The following is a 23075-nucleotide window of genomic DNA, read 5'->3' on the forward strand; positions in this document are numbered from 1 at the left end:
CCAGGATGGTCTCGATCTCCTGACCTTGTGATCCGCCCGTCTCGGCCTCCCAAAGTGCTGGGATTACAGGCTTGAGCCACCGCGCCCGGCCAGGTCTTGCTTCTTTATCCAGTTTGCCACTCTGTGCCTTTTAATTGGAGCATTTAGTCCATTTACATTCAAGGTAAGTATTGAGATGTGTGGATTATTTCCTTTTGTCATGTTGCCAGCTGGTTATTATGCAGCCTTGTGTGGTGCCTTTATAGTGTTACTAGCCTGTGTACTTAAGTGTATTTTTATACTGGCCAGTAATTGTCTTTCCTTTCCATGTTTAGCACTGCCTTCAGGACTTTTTGTAAGACAGATCTGGTGGTAACGAAATCCCTTAGCATTTGCTTTTCTGAAAAGGATATTATTTCTTAGCTTATGAAGTTTAGTTTGGCTACATATGAAGTTCTTGGTTAGAAATTTTTTTCTTTAAGAATGCTGAATATAGGCTGATATGGTTTGGCTCTGTGTCCCCACCCAAATCTCATGTTGAATTGTAACGCCCAGTGTTGGAGGTGGGGCCTGGTGGGAGGTGATTGGATCTTGGGGGTGGTTTCTGATGCTTTAGGACCATCACCCTAGTGCTGTCTCATGATAAAGTTCTCATGAGATCTGGATATTTGACATTGTGTAAAACAAACAGATCCCCACTTTGTGCTTTCTCTCTCCTGCTGGCCATGTGAAGATATGCTTGCTTCCCATTTGCCTTCTGCTATGATTGTAAGTGTCGCGAGGCCTCCCCAGAAGCAGAAGTCTGTGCAGCCTGTAGAATCAGAGCTGATTAAACAGCTTTTCTTTATAAATTACCCAGTCTTGGGTATGTCTTTTTTTTTTTTTTTTTCCTGAGACGGAGTCTTACACTGTCGCCCAAGCTGGAGTTCAATGGCACAATCTCAGCTCATTGCACAAACACTTCCTGGGCTCAAGCAATTTTCCTACCTCAGCCTCCCGAGTAGCTGGAATTACAGGTGTCCACTACCACACCTGGCTAATTTTTTTTTTCTTGCATTTTTAGTAGAGACAGGGTTTCACCGTATTGGCCAGGCTGGTCTTGAACTCCTGACCTCAAGTGATCTGCCCACCTCAGCCTCCCAAAGTGCTGGGATTACAAGTGTAAGCCACCACACCCAGTTAGTGTGTCTTTATAGCAGTGTGAGAACTAACCAATACATAGGCCCATAATCTCTTATGGCTTGTAGGTTTTCTGCTCAAAGTACAGCCATTAGCCTGATGGGGATCCCTTTGTAGGTGACCTACCTGCTCTCTCTGGCTGCCTTTAACATGGTTTCTTTCATTTTGAACTTGGAGAATCTGATGACTGTGTGTCTTGGGGTTTGTCTTCCTGTGTAGTATTTTTCAGGAATTCTTTGCATTTCCTGAACTTGAATGTTGATCTCTTTAGTGAGGTTGAGGAAATTTTCACAGACAATATCTTGAAATGTTTTCCAAGTTGCCTGCTTTTTCTCCCTTTCAGGGATGCCAGTGAGTCGTAGAGTTGGTCTCTTTACATAATCACATATTTATTGTTTTTTTGTTTTTGTCTGAATTATTTTGGAGAGCAGGTCTTTGAGCTCTGAAATTCTTTTTTCATCTTCGTTGATTTTGCTGTTAAGGCTTATGATTGTATTCTGAAATTCTTGAAGTGAGTTTTTCAGTTCCATCAGCTCAGTTTGGTTCTTTCTTAAAATGACCATTTCATCTTTTATCTTCTGTATTGTTTTATTGTATTTCTTAGAATTTTTCAATTGGGCTTTGACTATTTCCTGAATGTCAATTATCTTCATCCTGTACATATTCTGAATTCTATTTCTGTCATTTCAGCCAGGCTATGAATAATTGCTGGGGAACTAATGTAGTTGGGGTTAAGAAGACAGGACAGTCTGGCCTTTTGAGTTTCTGGAGTTTTTTATACTGATTCTTTCTTATCCATGTGGGCTGATATTTCTTCAGTCTCTGAAGTTGCTGTCCTTTTTTTTTTTTTTTTTTTTTTTTTTTTGGCTTTTATCTCCTTGGATGCCCTTGGGGGTTTGATTATGGTGTAAGGTGGGTTCAGTCGACTGACTTTGAGTCTAGTCTCCTCTTGTGGAGGAGCCCCCTCTGTTTACTGTCTCTATGCCTGCATTTCTTTTATTGGATGTTCTGGTCCATGGGGCTGCCTCATGCAAAGGCTATATCCTTGCCAGGTAAGCCCTATTCTGCTCTTCATGTACTCCCTGGGAATCACAGTGTTGTCCCTGCCTATAGAATTCAGGCAGAAGCGGGACTGCTGGGCTGGAAGCTGTTGCAGGTATGGCCTGTCTGACTACAGAAGGCCAGGCCAGGAGTGGGTGGAGTTGACCACTCTGTCATCTGAGTGTTTCCAGGAAGGCAGGAGGCTGTGCTCCTCAACAGATTCAGGCTGAAGTAGGACCACTGGGCTGGAAGCTGTAGCAGGTGCAACTTGCCTGGCTACCAGTAACAGAGGTGGGTGGGGATGCCTGTCCTGCCGCCTAGGTGCTTTCTGGGATAACGGGAGGCTGTGCCATCCAACTGAGTTCTCACAGAGCACAACTGTGGGCCAGAAGCTGTTTTGAACTCCTGGGCTCATAGCAATTCCCACCTCAGTCTCCTAAAGTGCTGGGATTATAGATGTGAGCTACTGTATCTGGCCTGATTTCTTTTTAAGATGTTTATCTCTTCCTTTATTTCCTAGATTGCCTTAGAAATTTCTTTGTGTTGGTACTTGACCTTGTCTTGGATCTTATTGAGCTTCCTTGCAGTCCATGCTTTGAATTCTTTATCTGTCGTTTCTGAGTTTCCATTTGGTTAGGGACCATTGCTGGAGAGCTTTTGTGATCCTTTGGTGGTGTCACTGTATTCAGATTTTTCATGGTGCAGAATTCTTGTGCTGGTTCCTTCTCATCTGGAGACATTGGCACTTCTAATTTTGTAATTATTTTGTGCAGGTAGAATTTTTTTTTTTCTTTCTCTGTGATACTGATTTTTTCTTCCGTCCCTTTCCCCACTCCCTAGGGGGTGTGACTATAAAGAATGCTGGGTAGGGTCTTTTGACTTTGCTTCTATAACCATAAGCACTTCTATTGGCAAGTTTTAAATTGGGATATGCAGTTCTACCTATCAGCCAGTAGAGGGCGCTTATGGGTAAGTGCAATCTGTGGCCAAAGTGGCTCAGTGTACACTTGATCTTTGTTTACTGGGAGATGCTGTCTGTTGCCTCAGGCAGTGGGCAGATTCGTGGAGTAAACAGTGATCTGTGCTCCCTCCTCAGCCCTGGGGAGGTGTGAGGAGGGGTGGAAGGTGGGCAAGGCTGGACCAAGCAGGTCCACCTACAGTTCCCCCAGTGGCAGGCACAAGAACCAAGGCCAAAGGAGAATCCAGTGGGTGGCCACCAAATGTCCAGAAGTGTGTCCAGGTATGGAGCTGAGAAACCTCCTTGACCCCAAGTTCTCTGCACATAGATAGGGGTGGCTGAAACTCATAATCCAGGAGAGTGGGTTCTCCACATGCTTGGAGATATGCCTGGGGCCTGGGCATGGAGCAGAGATAGCCCCCCATGCACCAGGATCTCTGCACAGGAATGGTAGGGTGGCTTACTCTGCTGTTCCAGATGAGCAGGTGCTCCAAATGCCTGGAGATCTGCCTGGATATGAAGCAGAGATGGGGACCCCCTGCACCTGGATCTCTGCACAGGAATGGTGGGGCTGTTCAGGCTACCAATCCCAGCAAACGGATGCTTTGAATGCCTGGAGATCTTCCTGGGCATAGAGCAGAGAGGCCCTGCTGCACCACGATATATACCCAGGAAGGATGGGGCAGGTCAGGCTGCCAAAGCAGGCAAGTAGGTGCTTTGAATGCCTGGAGATCTGCCTGGGCATGAAGTGGAGAGGACCCACCATGTGCAGGAAGGATAGGGTGACTCAGGCTGCTAGTCCATGCAAGCACGTGCTCCATATGTTTGGAGATCGATCTGCCCCTAGTGTGAAGCCGCAGAGAGGGGGCCCTACTGCACCACTAATGCTATGCACAGAAAGGCGTAGGGGTTGCGTTCAGCCTGCTGATCCATGTAAAGAGGATGCTCTGAATACCCCCCCCCCCCCCCCCCCCCCCTGGAGATCTGCCCGTGCGGTTATGAGCCCTGCTGCACCATGATCAATGTCCATGAAGGGTAGGGTGGCCCAGGCTGCTGGTCCAGGCAAGGGGGTGTTCCGAATGCCTGGATTTATGCCTGGGGTGGAGTGGAGAGGGCCCTGCTGCACCATGATCTTAGGAGAGCATGCTGGGGCACCCAGCAGTAATATACATAGACTGGTTTCAGGTCATCAAGCTGGCCCTGGCTGCAAGTCTCATTGTCCAGGAGAAAGTGCAGCTGTAGCAGCTCTCCCCGCCATCCAGGGCCTGCATTGGAGGAAAGCACAGTTCCAACACCCCAGTTAGCTTCGGGGATTAGGAGCAGCAATGTTCTCTTCCTTGGCTTGGGTTGCTCAGATCCCCAGGGAAAAGGTGTCACAAAGGGAGGTTCTCTGCCTTTCTTGCATACTGGAGCCTCACTTACTTTTATCAGCCTCTGTTCTCCTTCCTGGGGTCTGGGTGTCGTTTATGATGCCACTGGGTTTCTGTTTTCCTTCCTGAATTAAAGCTTACAGAGTCGATTGCTTTTTTTTTTTTTTTTTTTTTTTTTTTTTTTTTTGAGACAAGGTCTCACTCTCTTGCCTAGGCTGGAGTGCTGTGGCATGATCACAGCTCACTGCAACCTCGGCCTCCCAGGCTCAGGTGAGTCTCCTGCTTCAGTGTCGTAAGTAGGTAGGACTACAGGTGTGCATCACCATGCCTAGCTGATTTTTTGTTTGTATTTTTAGAGATGGGATTTTACCATGTCACCCAGACTGGTCTTGAACTCCTAAACTCAAGCGAAGCAATCCACCCATCTCAGCCTCCCCAAGTGCTGGAATTACAGACTTGAGCCACCACGCCAAGCCCACAGTTGATATTTATGCACTATCCTGATACTTCCAAGTGGCTGATGCATGCTAAAAGCCTCTAATCAACAATGTTGGGGGAAAAAAGATGCCACATTATCTTTATATTCGTTTTATTTTCTCTGTCACACATATACATACCGTTTTCCTGAAATATTTAAGATTAGTTTGCATACTTCATATCTTTTTTTTTTCCTTTCTTTTCTTTTTTTTTTTTTTTTTTTTTGAGATAGAGTCTCGCTCTGTCGCCCAGGCTGGAGTGCGCTGATGCGATCTTGGCTCACTGCATCCTCAGGCTCCCGAGTAGCTGGTACAATAGGCACCCGCCACCAGGCCTGGCTAATTTTTGTATTTTTAGTAGAGACAGGGTTTCACCATGTTGGCCAGGCAGGTCTCGAACTCCTAACCTCAGGTGATCCACCCACTTCAGCCTCCCAAAGTGCTGGGATTACAAGTGTGAGCCACCGGGCCCGGCCACCCTTTTACCTCTTAGTATTTCTGTGTTTCTTAAAAACAAAGGTATTCTTTTATGTAATTTGCCCAGGCTGGAGTGCAGTGGCACGATCTCGGTTTACTGCAACCTCCTACTCCCGGGTTCAAGCTATTCTCCTGCCTCAGCCTCTGGAGTAGCTGGGATTACAGGCGCCTGCCACCATGCCCAGCTAAATTTTGTATTTTTAGTAGAGACAGGGTTTCACCATGTTGGCCAGGCTGGTCTCGAACTCCTGGTCTCAGGTGATCCAACTGCCTCGGCCTCCCAAAGTGCTGGGATTACAGGCATGAGCCACTGCACCCAGCCTTTTATGTATTAATAACTGCAGGAAATTGTCACATGTAGGAAATTGATACAGTAATCTACAATCTATATTTCAATTTTGTGAATTACCGATGATATCTCTTAAAGCATTTACTACCATCCAGTACAGGACCTTTAGTTGCCGTATCTCTTGTGTTTCCTTTAAATTGCAGTAGTGCTTTGGCCTTTCTCATAACATTCGCATTTTTTGAAGAATATATTTATCAAATGTTCCTCAGATGAGATTTGTCCATGTCCTTGAGATTAGATTTCAATTATGAGTTCCCAGCTCAACTTCTTGTCAGTTATGTTGTGTCCTTCCCAGAGTATCATCACATCCAGAGGCACATGATGTCTCTCTTTTCCCCATTGATGATAATAATTTTGATCTACTTAGTTAAGGGATTATCCAGTTCTTCACACAGTATAGTTACTTATTCTTTTTCTTGTAACTAATAAGCAGTCTGTGAGGAAAAACTGTTTTTGTTCTTTTGATTTTTTCTAATTAATGTCTTTGTAGGAAATTAAAAAATATACAGGTAAGCTAAAGTTAGGGAAAAATTGTCTTATAAACCTAGCGATAACCACATTTTAGTGTATGTTGTGCATCTCTCTTCTTTATGTTATAATAATGATTACCAAAAAGGATTATACCTTACATACTGTTTGGTAAATTGCGTCATTCATTTAGCAGTATATTATAAATATTTTTCATGTGTCAGTAAGTATTACAGTATTTTAATGGCCGCATAGTTTTCCGCTGTGTAGCAGTCCTTTGCCTATAGATTATTCTGTGATGTTCAGTTTAGCCTCACATTCCAGGTACAAGAGATCCTTAATGGCTATCCCCTAGGGCTTAGGCAATCTCTTCCACCCAAGAGCCTCCAACCATGGAATCTTGATGTCTGTCTTATCCCATCAGCACTACTGTGTTGTTTTTCTGTTCTGCTGTTCCATACTAATGTGCTGTGTTCCTTTCTCTGACCATTCCTAGGTCCACAGTAGCACACTTTTATCAAATATTTAAACCTATTTCTGATTCACTTGGGTTGTTTTCATCTTTAACTGCGAATATTGTATCTGGATGTTAGTTTTTTTGTTTGTCTTATTGCAAATATAGACTATTATGAGTTAAGTGAACTTTTATGGAGTAGTCTTTTGAGTAGAGCATCTGGCCAAAATACCTTCATAGCCACCAAAACAAAACACAAAATATTTGGAGCACAGTTTATCTTTTTATTTGGAACTTCTTTTCTATTACCTGAATTTCTAGTTAACCTATATTCATATTTTGGGTCAGGTATCTTAGGAGATCTCAGCTTTTGTCTGTTAGGATTACTTAGCAAATTATCTTGAGTGAACTTTCTATATAGGAGATAAAGCATAACCTTTAAATGTATTATTTTATAGATTTTTCTCCCTTTAATATTTAATCATTTGAAAGTCTGTCTTCGACCACAAGTTGTTTAGTTTCAAGCTGTTTAGGTATATGGAAATATAACCTCTCTATGTAGATGTGGGACAGTTTACAAATGAATCTACCGGTACTTTCATAGTTTAGTTCAAATGTGACAAAATTATATCTGGAAGACTTAGGTGTAGGATCTCTTTTTATTGACTGAAGGCAAAACAATTTTAACTCAAATGAATGAAGTAACTTTGTTGTTTTTAAACTTTTTTTTGAGACGGAGTCTTGCTCTGTCTCCCAGGCTGGAGTGCAGTGATGCAATCTCGGCTCACTGCAACCTCCACCTCCCAGGTTCAAGTGATTCTTCTACCTCGGCCTCCCAAGAAGCTGGGATTACAGGCGCATGCCACCACACCCAGCTAATTTTTTGTATTTTTAGTAGAGATGGGATTTCACCATGTTGGCCAGGCTGGTCTCGAACTCCTGACCTCAGGTGATCCGCCTGTCTTGGCTTCCCAAAGTGCTGGGATTACGGGCGTGAGCTGCACCGGCCTATTTTTAAACTTTTCTTTACACTTTGAGAAATAATGTCTGCTATTTTATAGATGGCGATGTAATAGTGATACCCTGTCTCTTAAAAAGTGTAAAAAATTAGCCGGGCATGGTGGTGCACACCTGAAGTCCCAGCTACTCAGAAAGCTGAGGTGGTGGGAGAATTGCTTGACCCCAGGAATTGGAGGCTGCAGTGAGCTAAGATTGTGCTACGTGCTCCAGCCTGCACGACAGAGCAAGACCCCGTCTCTTAAAAAAATGGCTGTTGTGATGTTGGTAGTCATGTTGAAAGATCTTGTCATTTATAACACTAACAAAAGTAAATAAAATATTAAAGCATATATTTGGTATATTTAATGTGAACTTTTCTGTGTGCAAAGTATAGAAAAGTCTTTGAGGCACATACTAAAATAATAAACCCGTATCTCTTTTAGAACTTGTAGTATTTTTATAATATCATATAAGCTTCTCTGTTACGCTTCAACATTATTAAATACTATTGACATGTACATTTGTAAGTGGTTATGAAGAGTTTATATTCTTTAAGGTATGCTTTGCTATGTTTTAAAATATGTAATGGATTTTAGTATAACCTTAATTTTCATGAAATACATGAGTGACAATTTATTTTAAAAGCAGAGAAGGCCAGGTGCAGTGGCTGAGGTCTGTAATCCCAGCACTTTGGGAGGCCGAGGCTGGCAGATCACCTGAGGTCAGAAGTTTGAGACCAGCCTGGCCAACATGGTGAAACCCTATCTCTACAGCCTGGCCAACATGGTGAAACCCTGTCTCTATTAAAAATATCCAAAATTAGCTGGGTGTGGTGGCTTGTGCCTATAATCCCAGCTACTCAGGAGGCTGAGGCAGGAGAATTGCTTGAACCTGGGAGGCGGATGTTCCAGTGAGCTGAGATCATGCCATTGCATGCCAGCCTGGGCAACAAGCAAAACTCTGTCTCAAAAAAAAAAAAAGAGAGAGAGAGAAAACGTGGTTCTTCATGCTTATAGTTTACAAATATTTTAATATTGTTCCTGGTCTTTATTACCTTTTTTTAAGTAATAGTAATAAATTGTATATTTTGATATGTAAAGTGAGTTAAGGATATAACTCCTTTAACTATTAAAAGTCTTTTCTTAGCACTAGGGGCACCCCTGATTTATAAATTCATGTTATACTTAATCTTGCTTAGAAAGTGGAGTGAAATGAAATAATTTGAAAATATTTTGCAAACTGAAAGACTCTGTTCAGAGAATCTGGATTATCAAGCTGGTTTTGTTGTATAGCAGTATAAATATAAGTTGATTCTTAATAATATAAGGATAATGAAGCTTATAGAATGAGATCGTTTAGATAGGAGGAAATTGTTTTGTAGTTTATTCATTTTCACATTGATTTTCTAAGTGGGTGCTGTTAAATGGTTTTAAAACTTCATGATTTTGAATATATTTCTATTTAAAAAATTCTAGCATGATGTTCTGCTCTTAGCAGGTGCCTAGGCTGTATCTGAATAAATTAAGATAAATTCAAGATGTGACTGAAGGCTGCTATCATTAGTAATAATTTTTAAGCATTTCAAAACCAAGAGCATGTTTTACTACATCTAGGAAACAGATCTTAGCCATTCTCATTCATTGTGTTTGCAATTAGGATTTTTAGTGATACTCAGCAACAATTGCTTCCCAAAGATATATTTCTAAGGTTTTGTCTTTTCTTTTCTATTTAAGAGACTTGTTGAATTTAAGCCTTATGGGGATTAAGTAGATAGTAGCATCTGCATCTTCATTGCATCATATTAATAGCATATGTACCAGTACCAACACTGTTTTAGGTGCTTTGTGTATATTATCTCATTTCTCTTCACCACAGCTCTATGAAGTGTAGGTACTTATTATCCCTATTTTATAGATGAGAAAACTGAGTACAGAAAAGTTAAAATTTCCTGGGTTTACACAGTGGTAATGTGGTTCCAAAATTTGTACTTTTAAATTACTATATCCTATATTGCTTCTCCAGAGAAAGGAAACTTAGCATTGAAGTAATTATTATTGACATTTATAAAACTCACCTTTTAAAGTGAATATAGCATAGAGTACCTAATTTATAGACACTTAACATTTCTCTTATGAAATACATCATAGATCTTTAAAGTTGAAAAGGGATCTTAAAGTTCATTTACCACTGTCGTTTTACAGAGAAGAAGAAATTCTAACCTAGAGAGGTAAAGTTACCTACTCAGTTTATATGACAAGTTATTTATGGAAAGATGTTAGAACTTGAAGTAAGTACTCTGACTTCCAGTAAAGTAGAAAATCTGTGTTGTGGAAAGAGTATTTGACTAGAATTTTGATGGTTTGAAACTTGCTCTTGGCTCCGTATTTGCCACCCTGTGTTCTCAGAAGTTCTGTGTTTCTTTGTTATGTGGGTATGATATATCTTCCCTAATTAGTGTTATTGGTAGTTTTGCAAATCAACATAATGTATTAAAGATATTTAATAAACTTTAAAGTCCTATACAAATAACATAATGTATATTATGGTACAGTAAAGCCACCATTTCTGTGGATTCTACTTCTGGATTCAGACATATCTGAATTGAAAATACTTGGGGCAAAAAAAAAAGGATGTTTGCATCTGTACTGAACATGTACAGACTTTTCCTTGCTATAATTCCCTAAACAATACAGTATAACAACCATTTACATAGCATTGGCATTGTATTAAGTTTTATGAGTAATCTGGAGATGATTTAAAGTATACAAGAGGATGTGTATAGGTGATATGCAAATACTGCACCATTATATAAGGGCCTTAAGCATCGGTGGATTTTGGCATCTATAGTGGATCCTGGAACAAATCCCCCATGGATTCTGAGAGATTACTGTATTTTTGTGATATGTAGTCCATAAAATTTTAAGTATTTGTGATATGTTGGTAATCTGGATCAGTAGCTATAAGCATATTCAGTATTGTTGATTTACGGGTGTCATTTGGATCACTAAAAATTTATCGTGTTGTGGTATGTGTTACTTTGCCGTGCATTTTTTTTTTTTTTTTTTGCAGATTTTATTTACTTTGAAATTGTACATTTGATTTTTTTCCCTCACAATAACCACTTAGCGAAAAGTTATGCTTTTGCTTTGCTTATGAAGAACATAACAGTAACATCTATTGAATACTGTTTATTTGGTGTTTCTGGTTGTTTGAAAAGAGCATACAAGATTGTCCTCAATCTGGATTTAGTGGCTGAGCTAAAATAATAGAGTTTAGTGAAGTTGAAATATTTTGTTTTTTGTCATGGTGGTAGGCATAGAGTTGTTTTCTTAAACTTCGAGGGAGGACATTTGCTTAACTTTTTTATTTTTTACAGGAATAATGTATTTGTGGCCTTGGACATGAGGCAATCAGTCCTCTGTTGCTGTTAACATAAGGTCAGGGACTGATGAGGAAAGCATGGACCTAATGAACGGGCAGGCAAGCAATGTCAATATTGCAGCTACTGCTTCTGAGGTAAGATATTTAAGAAGCTTAGGTATAAAGTTTCTTACCTGGCTTTCTAAGTTTTCAAGTATTATGTTTGTTCACATACTTAAATCAGAAGTGCATTTAGTGCAGAAGTACATGTGCAGTACACATATTTTAACTTTTACTTTAGTGATTCATATGTTTGCTGTGCCTCATAGATATACTTAATCCTTATCTGCTTAAGATACTTGAAAAATAATGGTAACTCATAAAACTCTTTATTTTTAAAAGAAACATTTGGTTCTTGGGTTAAAGTTTAGCGTTTAAGATGGAGATGTGAAGACTGAACTAGATGCTCACTCCTCTAGTGAATATATTATGATTGTATTTTTGCCCCAACTTTTTTCTTTTTTTTCTTTGTGTATAGATCTAGAGAACTTGCCTACTTTCCTTAATAACTTTAGCATCTGGCTTCTATATTTCTTCTTTATTTTTCTCTTAGTATATTGGATGAGAATAACGTTTATGACCCTTTAACACCTTGACCTCAAAGTTCCTTAATAGCCTCAACTCCATCCAAAATGGGCTCCATTTTGCCCCAGCCAGTTATTTAGGCCTTGATATCACTGAAAATAGATTCTAAGTCTATGGTTTCCATTGTTTTTCTTATGTAGATTATTTATTTTCATCTCTAGTCCTGGCTTCCCTCGTGAATTTTATTAAGCATTTTTGATGGACCAGACATTTGTAATATCCACAATATCAAGTTTCTTATTACTGGTCTGCTCCACAACCGTAAAGAAAATAGTCTAAGCCTTTTATCTAACTTACATTAATAACATCACATTTCCATAGCCATCTAAGTTTAAATCTTTAGATGTGTGGTTTTTTTGTGGGGGGGTTTGAGACAGAGTTTTGCTCTCGGCGCCCAGGCTGGAGTGCAGTGGTACGATCTTGGCCTTCTGCAACCTCTGCATGCCGGGGGTTCAAGCAATTCTCCTGCCTCAGCCTCCCCGGTAGCTGGGATTACAGGCGCCTGCTGCCACACCTGGCTAATTTTTGTATTTTTAGTAGAGATGGGGTTTTTATCATGTTGGTCAGGCTGGTCTTGAACTCTTGACATCAGGTGGTCCACCTGCCTTGGCCTCCCAAAGTCCTGGGATTATAGGCGTGAGCCACCGCGCCTAGCCAATGTGTTGTTAATTAACTTTGTTTTGCCCACCACAACCATTGTCTCATCATAGCAGAGAGAGTCCACTAGCAAGACAGAAGTTACAATCTTATATAATGTATTCACGGAAGTGACATCTCATCTCATTTTCCATATTCTGCTGTTTAGAAATAAGTCACAGGTTCTGCCCATACTCAAGGGGAGAGGATCACACAGGGGTGAGAATACCAAGAGATAGAGATCTTTAGCAGCTATCTTAGAGCCTGTCCACTGTGCTTTATCTCTGGGATCCAGTACTTTTCTCCTTATTTCTATTACTGTACTACCATCTTAGTTTGGTCATTTATTATTTCTTGTCTGGATTAGTGCCATGGCCTTATATTTGGTATTGCACTTAGATTTTCTGTTGTTTCTGGTCTTTCAACTGAAATTTAAGATTAGTATTCTTAAAATACAACTCCTAAACTTTATCTTTTCCCAAAACTGTCTGTGGTTCCTCATTGCCTACTAATTAAATTCAAATGCTCACTCGGCCTTTTATTCAAGACTTTCTTCAAAATGGCCCCAGATTTTTGGATTTAACCCCTACTCGTCCTCTACTTGAAACTTTACAGTCTAACGAGAGAATACTACATTTGTCGGTGTCTGTATAAACCATTACATTTTCCTTCTTCTATCATAACTTTGCCTATACCAATTTTTCTAGCTGGAATTTTTCTGCCCATTCTGGTGTGTCCCCTCCCCATCACTGCACGCACAAAACATTTTGTCTTTCAAACATATTTCAAATGCTATGCTTCTAATAAAGCTTTTCCTAATCCCTTAAACAGATGGGAGCTTTCCTATTTTAAAACTGTCACTTAGAAAAAGCTCTTTCTATAATTTTTTCCATAAATTTATACATAGCTTTTTTATATTTACAACAATAGGATTATATTTATATATATGTTTGTAATATATGTTTGTTTTCTTCATATATTTGTAACCGTATTTCTTGAATATGTTACATATATGTATATATGTGTATATTTTTAACTATTCAGAAATGCCTGTTCTAGTATCATAGGAAGCAGAATACAAATATTTGTTAAATAAAATAGGTCATTCACTTGTACAGACAATTCTGTTGACTTTACTAAAAGTGAATTAATTACACCAGGCTTCAGAGTAGTATAATTAGCAGATGTAAAGTAAGAATGAATTACTTAAATTACTTACCACCCTTTAAATTGTCCATTTATTGTGGCAAGAAAATAAAATTAAAATTTTGTATTTTTCCACCTTCTCTTAAAATACATATCTAGTAACATCAAAGTACAAACTTCTTATAGAAGTGATAAGCCTACAGAATGGGTAAAATACTTTATCTCGGTTGGCTGACTTATCCTTTCTCATTACCTTTTATATTTAACCTGTGTTTGAAGTTTCTGTTAGTAGGAGAATTACAGTAAACTTGTTTTCAGACATTTAGAAGTATCAGTAGTTTTTGAGTCATGCCTTGAATGAATTACTGCTATTCTCCTGGTGGACATAATTGCTTTGTGTCTTATTACCAATTTATTACTGATATTAGGGAAGCACGTCAAAATGCACACTAGTAATTTTTTAAGCCTCTAATGGCATTAAGAAGGAAAAAAGAGAAGTGTTCATTCTTTTTGATAAGCAATAAAATTGTCATGATGATTTACTAACTTGGCTGAGTTAAAAACTTGGAGAAAATTACTGATTTATGTTTATGATTCATGTGTTCACCTGACAGAATGCATCTAGTTATTTGGACAGCTATTGGATTAGTGTATACTGCTTAACTGATGTCTATTTGAATACTTAACATTATGAATAAAATTTTGTATTAGTTTTGGGACATAAAATAATATTGTTGACATACTATAAACTAGTCCTAGTTACAGAGATTAAACACAAGAAATGAAACTCCATTTTATTTATGAGGTTTCTGCTTTATTGAGGTTTCTGCTTGGATTCATTCACTGGAATTCAGGTTTCTGCTTGGATTTGTAAAGAGCTTAGAGTTCATCACTCCTGTCTTCACAATTGGAAAAAAGCTAAACAAACTGAAAATCAATAACTCCTCTTAGCTGTATCAGAGAATTGCTATCACAGAGCACATTTAACAGTGATGCCCTGAAACCTGGAGAGATAGGCAAATAGAGAACCACAGCTTACAGGAGCAGAAGTCAGTGGAGCCACGTAAACCCTAATTGATGAACTGCTGGAGGCTGTGTGTGGACTAGCTTGAGAGTTAAAACTCCTTGGGGGTCCAGTCTTGGGTTCTTCTCACCCTCTACTTTTCTGATTTTTATTATCTCTAAGATGCCTACAAGCTTCTCACAGTAAAGACAGAAAAAAATTCCCTTCTGCTTCTAGCAGGGGGAGGAAAGAAATAGCCATTTTGAAATACACCCAGATAGAAAGTAACCATATTGAAACATGCCCAGAGCATTCTGTTCTCCACCTGCCCTCAAGGGAAACTACTTCACCAGAGCCTAACTCACTTGGGAGAGGAAAAAGCCTCAACTTCAAGCCCTTCCAGACTTCCTGTCTCACCTAAGCAGAGCCAGGGGGACAGAGAAGCATTTGTGAAGTTCACAGTCTGGGGACATACTCAGTGAAAGACTAAAACCAAATAATAGGACTATAGGACACTCTCTCCCCAGCACCCCCTCAAATACACACACGTACCCTGCCTACCCCCACCACATCAGCAGGGCTTCTGTATAATACTAAGATTTCAGCTGAAAGAACTGCAAGGCTGAAACTAAGAAGGGATTTCTAGGGAATCCCAAAGACAACAGAGGATAAAAAAATAAGGATACTATAGGAAATTGAAGACTCAGACACCTATAACAATACCGAATTATAAGCACAGTATAATGCCTAACATGATAAAAAATAAACCCTTAACAGTAGTAAAGGCCTATTCAACCTGAGTTCCTATTACCCAATATACCATTTCTAGCTTTCAACAAAAAATTACAAGCCATGCTAAAAGGCAAGGAAAAAAACACAATTTGAAGAGATAAATCAAGCAACAGAACCACTCTCATATGGCAGAGATTTCGCATTATCAGACTGGGAGTTAAAATAACTGTCATTAATATGCCAAAGGCTCTAATGAAAAAAAGTGTATAACATGCGAGAACAAATGGATAATATAGACAGGGATATTGAAACTATTAAGAATTGAAAAGAAATGCTAGAATTCAAAAGCACTGTGACAAAAATGAAGAATGCCTTTGGCGAGCTAACCAGTACCAGTAGACTGGTAACCAGTAGACAGCCAAGGAAAGAATCAGTGAGCTGGAAGACATGTCAGTAAAACTTCCCAAACTGAAATGCAAAGAGAAAATAGAATGGGGAAAAAAAAAAAAAAGGAACAGAATAGCCCAGGACTGTGGGACAGTGACGAAAGGTGTAGCATATGCACAATGGTAACACCAGAAGGACGAGAGAAAGAAGCAGAAGAAATATTTGAAGTAATAATAGTTGAGAATTTTTCAAAGTTGATGACAGATCCCTTTCTTTGTAATGATCATGGCTCGATATTTAGCATTTAGCTGCTACTAAAAGAGAGGAGAAGCAAAAATGAGGCATAATGACAAGTGCTTAAAACTAATATATAATAGCTGGTAGGTTGATCTGTGTACTGTGCTAATTGAAACTTTGGTTAATTTTTTTGCTGTTATCTGTAGCCTCATATCCTACCACCATTTAAAAGAGCCTGATCTAAATATTCTCATATTGATGTTCCTCTGAATTTAGCCAACTGATACAGAATATATTATTATGTCATGGCACAGACGAAGTGGAAAATTTTTAACAGTAATAAGATTTTCAGGGCCAAAATCCACTGTTCATTCTGCCTATAGCCACAGAATATTCAAACTTGAAACAGTAATTTTTAAGCAGGGAAAACTTAAATTTGTAATATAATAGGTAGAATAGTATTAATTGTACTATCACAGACAGATCACATAACTAAGAATGGTTTATGTGTAACTCTGTAATTAACAGGATTCTGAATATTTTCTGATAACTTATGTTATAAAGCTAATTTGTCTTTTCTTACTAAAATTAGTTTTAAAATTAGTTTTAAAATTTTAAATAGGTGTATAGCCTTCTCCCCTGACTTCCCTTTACCTTATTTGAGAATCATTGAACTAGTTAAAAATCATTTATTTCTATAGGAAATGATAGGTTGTCAGGATGAGGAAACTGACACACAAGAAAATAACTCATTCAAGAACCTAAAAATTGAAAGTCACAGTTTTAGATTTCAAGTTGTCCGACCCTTTATCTGGTACTCTAACAACTAAGCAGCATATTCTGCTCAGCTTTTCTGCAGCATTTGTTAACCTACTGTTTTGTGTTCTCAGTTTTTAAGGCCAATCTAGTTTCTGTCACTTGAAAGTGAGACAGGATTAAAAAGGCTACATTTTCTTTCACTTTAACAGAAAAGTAGCAGCTCTGAATCCTTAAGTGACAAAGGTTCTGAGTTGAAGAAAAGCTTTGATGCTGTGGTATTCGATGTTCTTAAGGTTACACCAGAAGAATATGCGGTAAGCCTCCTACTTCTGCCTTCTCCAGTTTTGCACATAATTTACATGTTGGTGCTATTGAGTTAGAATTTGTAGGTCCAGCAAAAGAGATGGCTTTTAAAAAGCTGGATATGGGAATTATTGGGGAAGATGGTACAGCTGTGGAGCATACAGAGGGATGAAGTGGGAAAAGTAAGAAAAGTTGTACATTTTTTTTAAGGGCAGCTTTATAAGTTACACTTCAATTTGGTAAGTAGCAATATGTATTTACCATTATGGTAATTACTTTCATCCCTCTATACCATTTCTCTAAGCCAACTATTTTATTGACATATCTAAGAAACATTTTATGGTTTTTTAATTAAAAAATTGAAAATGAAATGTGAAGGTGTTGTTGGATGAAAGGTATCTAGAAAAACATTTGTTTCTTAATATAAATTTGTTTTCTCATTCTCCTTTAATTTGTTAACAGAATATATTGATTTCCTAATGTTAAACCATTCCTGCATTCCAGAGATAAACTGTGCTTGGTCATAGCATATTATTCCTTGACAGTGTTGAATTTTGTTTTATATCTGTAGCCATAAGTGGGATCGGTCCATAGCATATAAAGCTCTTAGATATAATGTTGGCTTTAGTGTAGTTTCATTTTTTATTTTAAGTTAGGAAGAAAACCTTTTTAGTAATATCTGATTTTATACCACTGTTTGAGGAGCTGTAATTTAATCATCATAACAAGAACACTGCTACATGAACTTATCTGGTTTTTATTTTTTGATTATAATTTAATGTGACTGTCCAAATTTTTTAAATTATTTTTATTTTTTAACTTTACACAATTTATCTTCCAAGAAAATACAAATAGGCATGAGATTAGAAATAATTCTATTTAATGGTACAGGGACTAAATTTTATTTCCCGTAAACCCTTATAAAATTGAGTATTTGGTAATATTTTAGTATAGAATATAATTTTAATTTAGGTTACATGTTATTGTATTGGATTCCAAAGAAGAAATTATCATTTTTACTTTGTATTTCAGGGTCAGATAACATTAATGGATGTTCCAGTATTTAAAGCTATTCAACCAGATGTAAGTAGTTTTGAGAATGTTCCTTTTAAATATAGAAAACAATCAATCTCAAATTAAGGTGTATTAGAAATGTCAAATTATACTTCATATTAATTTTAAAAAGTTTAAAGCTTGTGTTGTAACTTATCTACATACTATTTGGGCCTCAGAAACCCATGTAGCATTCATAGCAGTACATTACTGAGTCATAGATGGGCCTATACTTGACCCTTGAACAAAGTGGAGGTTGGGAGCACTGACCCTTGCTCAGTGAAAACTCTTTCTATAACTTGATTCCCCACAAACTTAATTTCAAATAGCCTGCTGTTGACCAAAAGCCTTACTGGTAACATAAACAATCAACTAATGCATATTTTCTATGTTATATGTATTAATTACTCAGTTCTTACAATGAACTAGAGAGAAAATGTTACTAAGAAAATCATAAGGAAGAGAGAATGTATTCACTAGTCATTAAGTGGAAGCGGATCATCATAAAAGTCTTTGTCCTCATTATCCTCACATCAAGTAGGCTGAGGAGGAAGAGAGATTTGTTCTGCTATCTCAGGGGTGGTAGAGGTGGAAGAAAATACGTGTATAAGTAGACCCATGTGTTGTTTACAGGTCAGCTGTATTTGAATCATTTTGATTGATTTGGCTTCATTACTTACTAGAGGAAATAGACTTAGGGAAGCTGAATGATTTACCTATTGCTTTGAAGCTTTTTAATGGGAAGATGGAAATTTGAAACTGGGTTTCACCACTAACTCTAGTAATCTTTTCCCTTATATCTTTATTTTATGACTTAATAATATGACTGCATTGACATTCTGGAGAGAAGAGAAAGGATCAAGAAACACATCATTTGTTTCTAATGAAAACACGGGACTGGCATTATGTCCACTATAAGCATTGGGTGGGGGGTGTGTGTATAGTGTTCCTATCATTTTCACATCCTGAGTATGATGGTATCTCTGTTTTACTGATGAGGAAACAGTGATCATTGTCTTTGGTACACAACAAGTGGTGGAACTGGGTTTCAGACTCTCAAATCTGATTTTTTTTTTAACCTCTTATCTAGTATTTCAATGTGATTTTGTATTCCAAAGTCATTGATAATCCTGAAATTCAATACTATAAAATAGATACATTTTTAGTTCTTTTGGTAACAAAATATAGTGGATTCATTGTGATATATACAAGTCTGTAGTAGCCCTGAACACTGTAATGACTATGAGTTTCCATTTATGTCTTACATGATTTAGACAGTATTAGTCCTGTGATTTTCAAGTAAGTTACTTACTGTCTTAGTATCTCAAGTTTGGTACCTATAAATGAAGGGGTAGGCCTCAATGATCTGTTAGTTCCCATCATTTCCACAATTCTGTGTTTTCCTAACTTTTCCCCCATACCACAGAGGGCTTTCTAAATAGAACTATTGGATTAGCAATAGAAGAACAATCTATTCTATAAATAAAGCACAAATAGAAAATGACTTTTGTATTGAAATGGCAAAAAAAAAAAAAAAAAAACCAGAAATATTTATTTCTTCACCTCCCTGAAAAACAATCAAAAAAATGAAATTGTTTATACAAATTGTATTTTGACCTAAAATTCACATGTCTTCTCCTTAGGTGTATTTTTTTCCTTTTGAATGAACTGCAGCAGTTGTATTGCTGCTTTATATGAGATCAGTGATGTCTAGTAGAAATATAGTATAACCCATTTATATAACTTTGTTTTCTGGTAGCCACATTATAAGGTAAAAAGATGAAATTGATTTTAATGATTTTATGTAACCTACATAGAAAATGTTATCGTTTCAACTTGTGATCAGTGTAAAAAATTATTGAGATATCTTACATTATTTTTTCTCCACTAAGCTTTCAAATCCAACATATACAACAATTAGTACATCTTTATTTGGAGTAGCCATTGGTGGCTAGGAGCTTGGATATTGAAGATCCAGATAATACTACTTGAAGACATAGACTTCACATCTATGGGAACTTTTTATTCCCTTGCGGCATCTGATAGTACTTTGTGAAACTTAGAAATAAACCTTAAAATTCCCTTGACCTTCACTCCTTTTATTTTATCCCATTGATTTTTTTTTAGCCTCCTAAGTATCTTATCTATCCAGTCTGTTTCTACTCCCAACACCCCAAAGTGAAATATCATCTTCTCTCAAGTGAGTTATTGCAGTGACCTGTTACTTGATCTACCTGCATTTACTTTGACCCCTCAAAATGCTTTTTTATCCAGTAGCCATGGTAATCTTTTCAGCATCTGTTGAATCTGTTCATGTGATCGCTCTGCTTAAAACATTTCTTTGGCTTCCTGTTGCTCTGAGGATAAAGAACCATCTTAATATGGTTTACAGATCTCTTCACAGTTTTACCTTTTTCTACCTTCTGCAACCCCATCTTGCATCTTTCCTATCTCTTTCTGGTCTAAGGTATACCAGCCTTCCTTTAGCCCCTCTCACTGCTGAACCTGTGCACATCCTAATTAACTCCTACTCATCTGTCAGTTCTCAGCTCTAGTTTGACTTTCTCGGGTAAGCTTTCTGTCTTTCTACAGGGTCACCTAGCACTCTGCTTTTTCACTGGACTTGTCAATTGCAATTTTACATTTGTGTTGTGATTCAACAAATATTTACTGGATGCCTATTGTATGCCTGTTATATTCTATTGTAAAAATCTAGTTTAGTTTAGAAGGTATAGTAGTAAGCAAACACTAAAATTCCTGCCCTCATGGATCTGATATTTGAGTGAGGTTAGCTATACAGTGTCATGAAAAACATAAAGCAGAAGAGAATAGGAAGTGTGAGGGTAGTGGGAGTTGCAACTTTAGATAGGATGATCAGGAGGACCTTACTGAGAAGATGACATCTGCGTTAAGACCTAAAGGAGGTGAGTGAGAGAGCAAGCCATATGGGTGTTTGGGGAAATAGTATTCCAGGCAAAGGGAAAGCCAGGGCAAAGGCCAGTGAGCTACAGTGAGTAAGCAAGGGAGGGAATGTATTACAAGATGAGAGGTAGGGTGAGGGCTAGATGGTGTAGGGCCCTGAACACCATTGTGAAAAAAATGGGAAGCCATTAGAGCGTTGTGAGCTGATAGTGACATTTTCTGCGTTAAGTTTTAAGTCACTCTTTTTTTTTCTTTTCTTTCCTTTTTTTTTTTTTGACAATCTTGCTCTGTCACCCAGGCTGGAGTGCGGTGGTGTGCAGCTTACTGCACCCTCCGCCTCCCGGGTTCAAGTGATTATCCTACCTCAGCCTCCCTAGTAGCTAGGACTCCAGGTGCGTGCCACCATGCCCAGCTAATTTTTGTATTTTTAGTAGAGACAGGGTTTCACCATGTTGGCCAGACTGGTCTCAAACTTCTGGCCTCAAGTGATCCACCCGCGTTGGCCTCCCCAAATGCTGGGATTACAGGTGTGAGCCACTGCGCCCCGCCTTAAGTAGCTCTTTTGGACTGCTGACTAGGGTATGTGGCAAAGTGAGCATAGGGGAAGAAGAGGTAGTACCAAGGGCTGAATCAGGGAGACCACGTGAGAGATGAAGGTGGCTTAGATCAGGGTGGGAATGGAAGAGATAAATGAGAAGTTGCCAGACATTGTATGTGAAACGAGTCTAGGATGACACCAGGGTTTTTGGCCTGAAACCAGATGCATGTAGTTGATATTCTCTGGGATAAAAAATTATTCTTGTTGTCCTATACAACTCCTGGGGCTGCTATTCATATAAAATATAATGTACAATGCACCCTTGTGGAGAAAGGCTAGAGGAACAGATTTTGAGGCAAGAGCAGGAGTTTGGCTTTGGACATACTTACTTTAACCTGCCTGTTAGCCAAGGAGAATGTTGAGTTAGGGAATGTATACTGGTATATATTTCCAGTCCAGTCTAGAAATATAAGTTTGGGAGATGTCAGCGTAGAGGTGGTATTTAAAAGTGTGGGTGAGATTATCAAGAGAGTGAATGCAGATGCTTGATTTGCTTGCCTCTCCACTAGATTTTGAGCTACATGAGGGCAGAGACTGACAATTTTTGCTTACTGTTTTGTCTGACCAGCACGTAGTGGAAGCTCAATATTTAGAATGAGAGGATGAACATAGTATTTAGTAAACGTCTGCCCAATGAGAGAGTGTTTTTAAAAATTGACAGCAGTAACTGTTGGAAGAAATGATGTAGCACCAAAATACTTGTAGTTTTTTTATTTTGGAGACAGAGTCTGGCTCTGTTCCCCAGGTTGTAGTGCAGTGGCGCGATGACAGCTCACTGCATCCAGGACCTCCCAGGCCCAAATGATCATCCCACCTCAGCCTCCCAAGTAGCTGGGACCATACACATGTGCCACCATGCCTGGCTAATTTTTTATTTAATTTTTTTAGAGACAGGGTCTCGTTATGCTGCCCAGGCTGGTCTCAAACTCCAAGGCTCAAGTGGTCTCCTGCCTTGGCCTCCCAAAGTGCTGGGATTACAGGTGTGAGCCACTGTGCCCAGCCGAAATATTCTTAATGTATTAGTCTCATGTGAACACTAGGAGTGTATTAAATCTGGCCAGTATAAAAAAGCCTTTGTTGGCCGGGCGCGGTGGCTCAAGCCTGTAATCCCAGCACTTTGGGAGGCCGAGACGGGTGGATCACGAGGTCAGGAGATCGAGACCATCCTGGCTAACATGGTGAAACCCCGTCTCTACTAAAAATACAAAAAGCTAGCCGGGCGAGGTAGCGGTCGCCTGTGATTCCAGCTACTTGGGAGGCTGAGGCAGGAGAATTGCTTGAACCTGGGAGGTAGAAATTACAGTGAGCCGAGATTGTACCACTACACTCCAGCCTGGGGGACAGAGCGAGACTCCCTCTCAAAAAAAAAAGTATATATATATATATGAAAATAAAATTCCATCACTCAGAGAAAATCATTAGTCACGTTTTTGTATAGTTGTCCAGTATTTTCCCCTACATATATGTAAATATACTATATAATGTTAAAATATTGGGGTGAAAATGCTTTTTATTTAACACTGCATTGTATCTCTGGGTCATTA

The 23075-nt window shown here is 38.6% G+C and overlaps 1 protein-coding gene across 1 annotated transcript in view; it reads left to right on the forward strand.

Moving 5' to 3' along the window:
- Positions 1-23075, forward strand: part of RALGPS2 (Ral GEF with PH domain and SH3 binding motif 2) — a 152845-nt gene that overhangs the window by 42205 nt on the left and 87565 nt on the right. Inside the window, 3 exon segments of the mRNA XM_017891677.1 lie at positions 11127-11266; positions 16865-16969; positions 17991-18041. Of these exon segments, the coding sequence (XP_017747166.1) occupies positions 11210-11266; positions 16865-16969; positions 17991-18041 (213 nt within the window). The 5' untranslated portion in view covers positions 11127-11209.

This window comes from Rhinopithecus bieti, unplaced genomic scaffold, assembly GCF_001698545.2.
Source record: "Rhinopithecus bieti isolate Rb0 unplaced genomic scaffold, ASM169854v2 scaffold_20101, whole genome shotgun sequence".
Taxonomy (NCBI): Eukaryota; Metazoa; Chordata; class Mammalia; order Primates; family Cercopithecidae; genus Rhinopithecus; species Rhinopithecus bieti.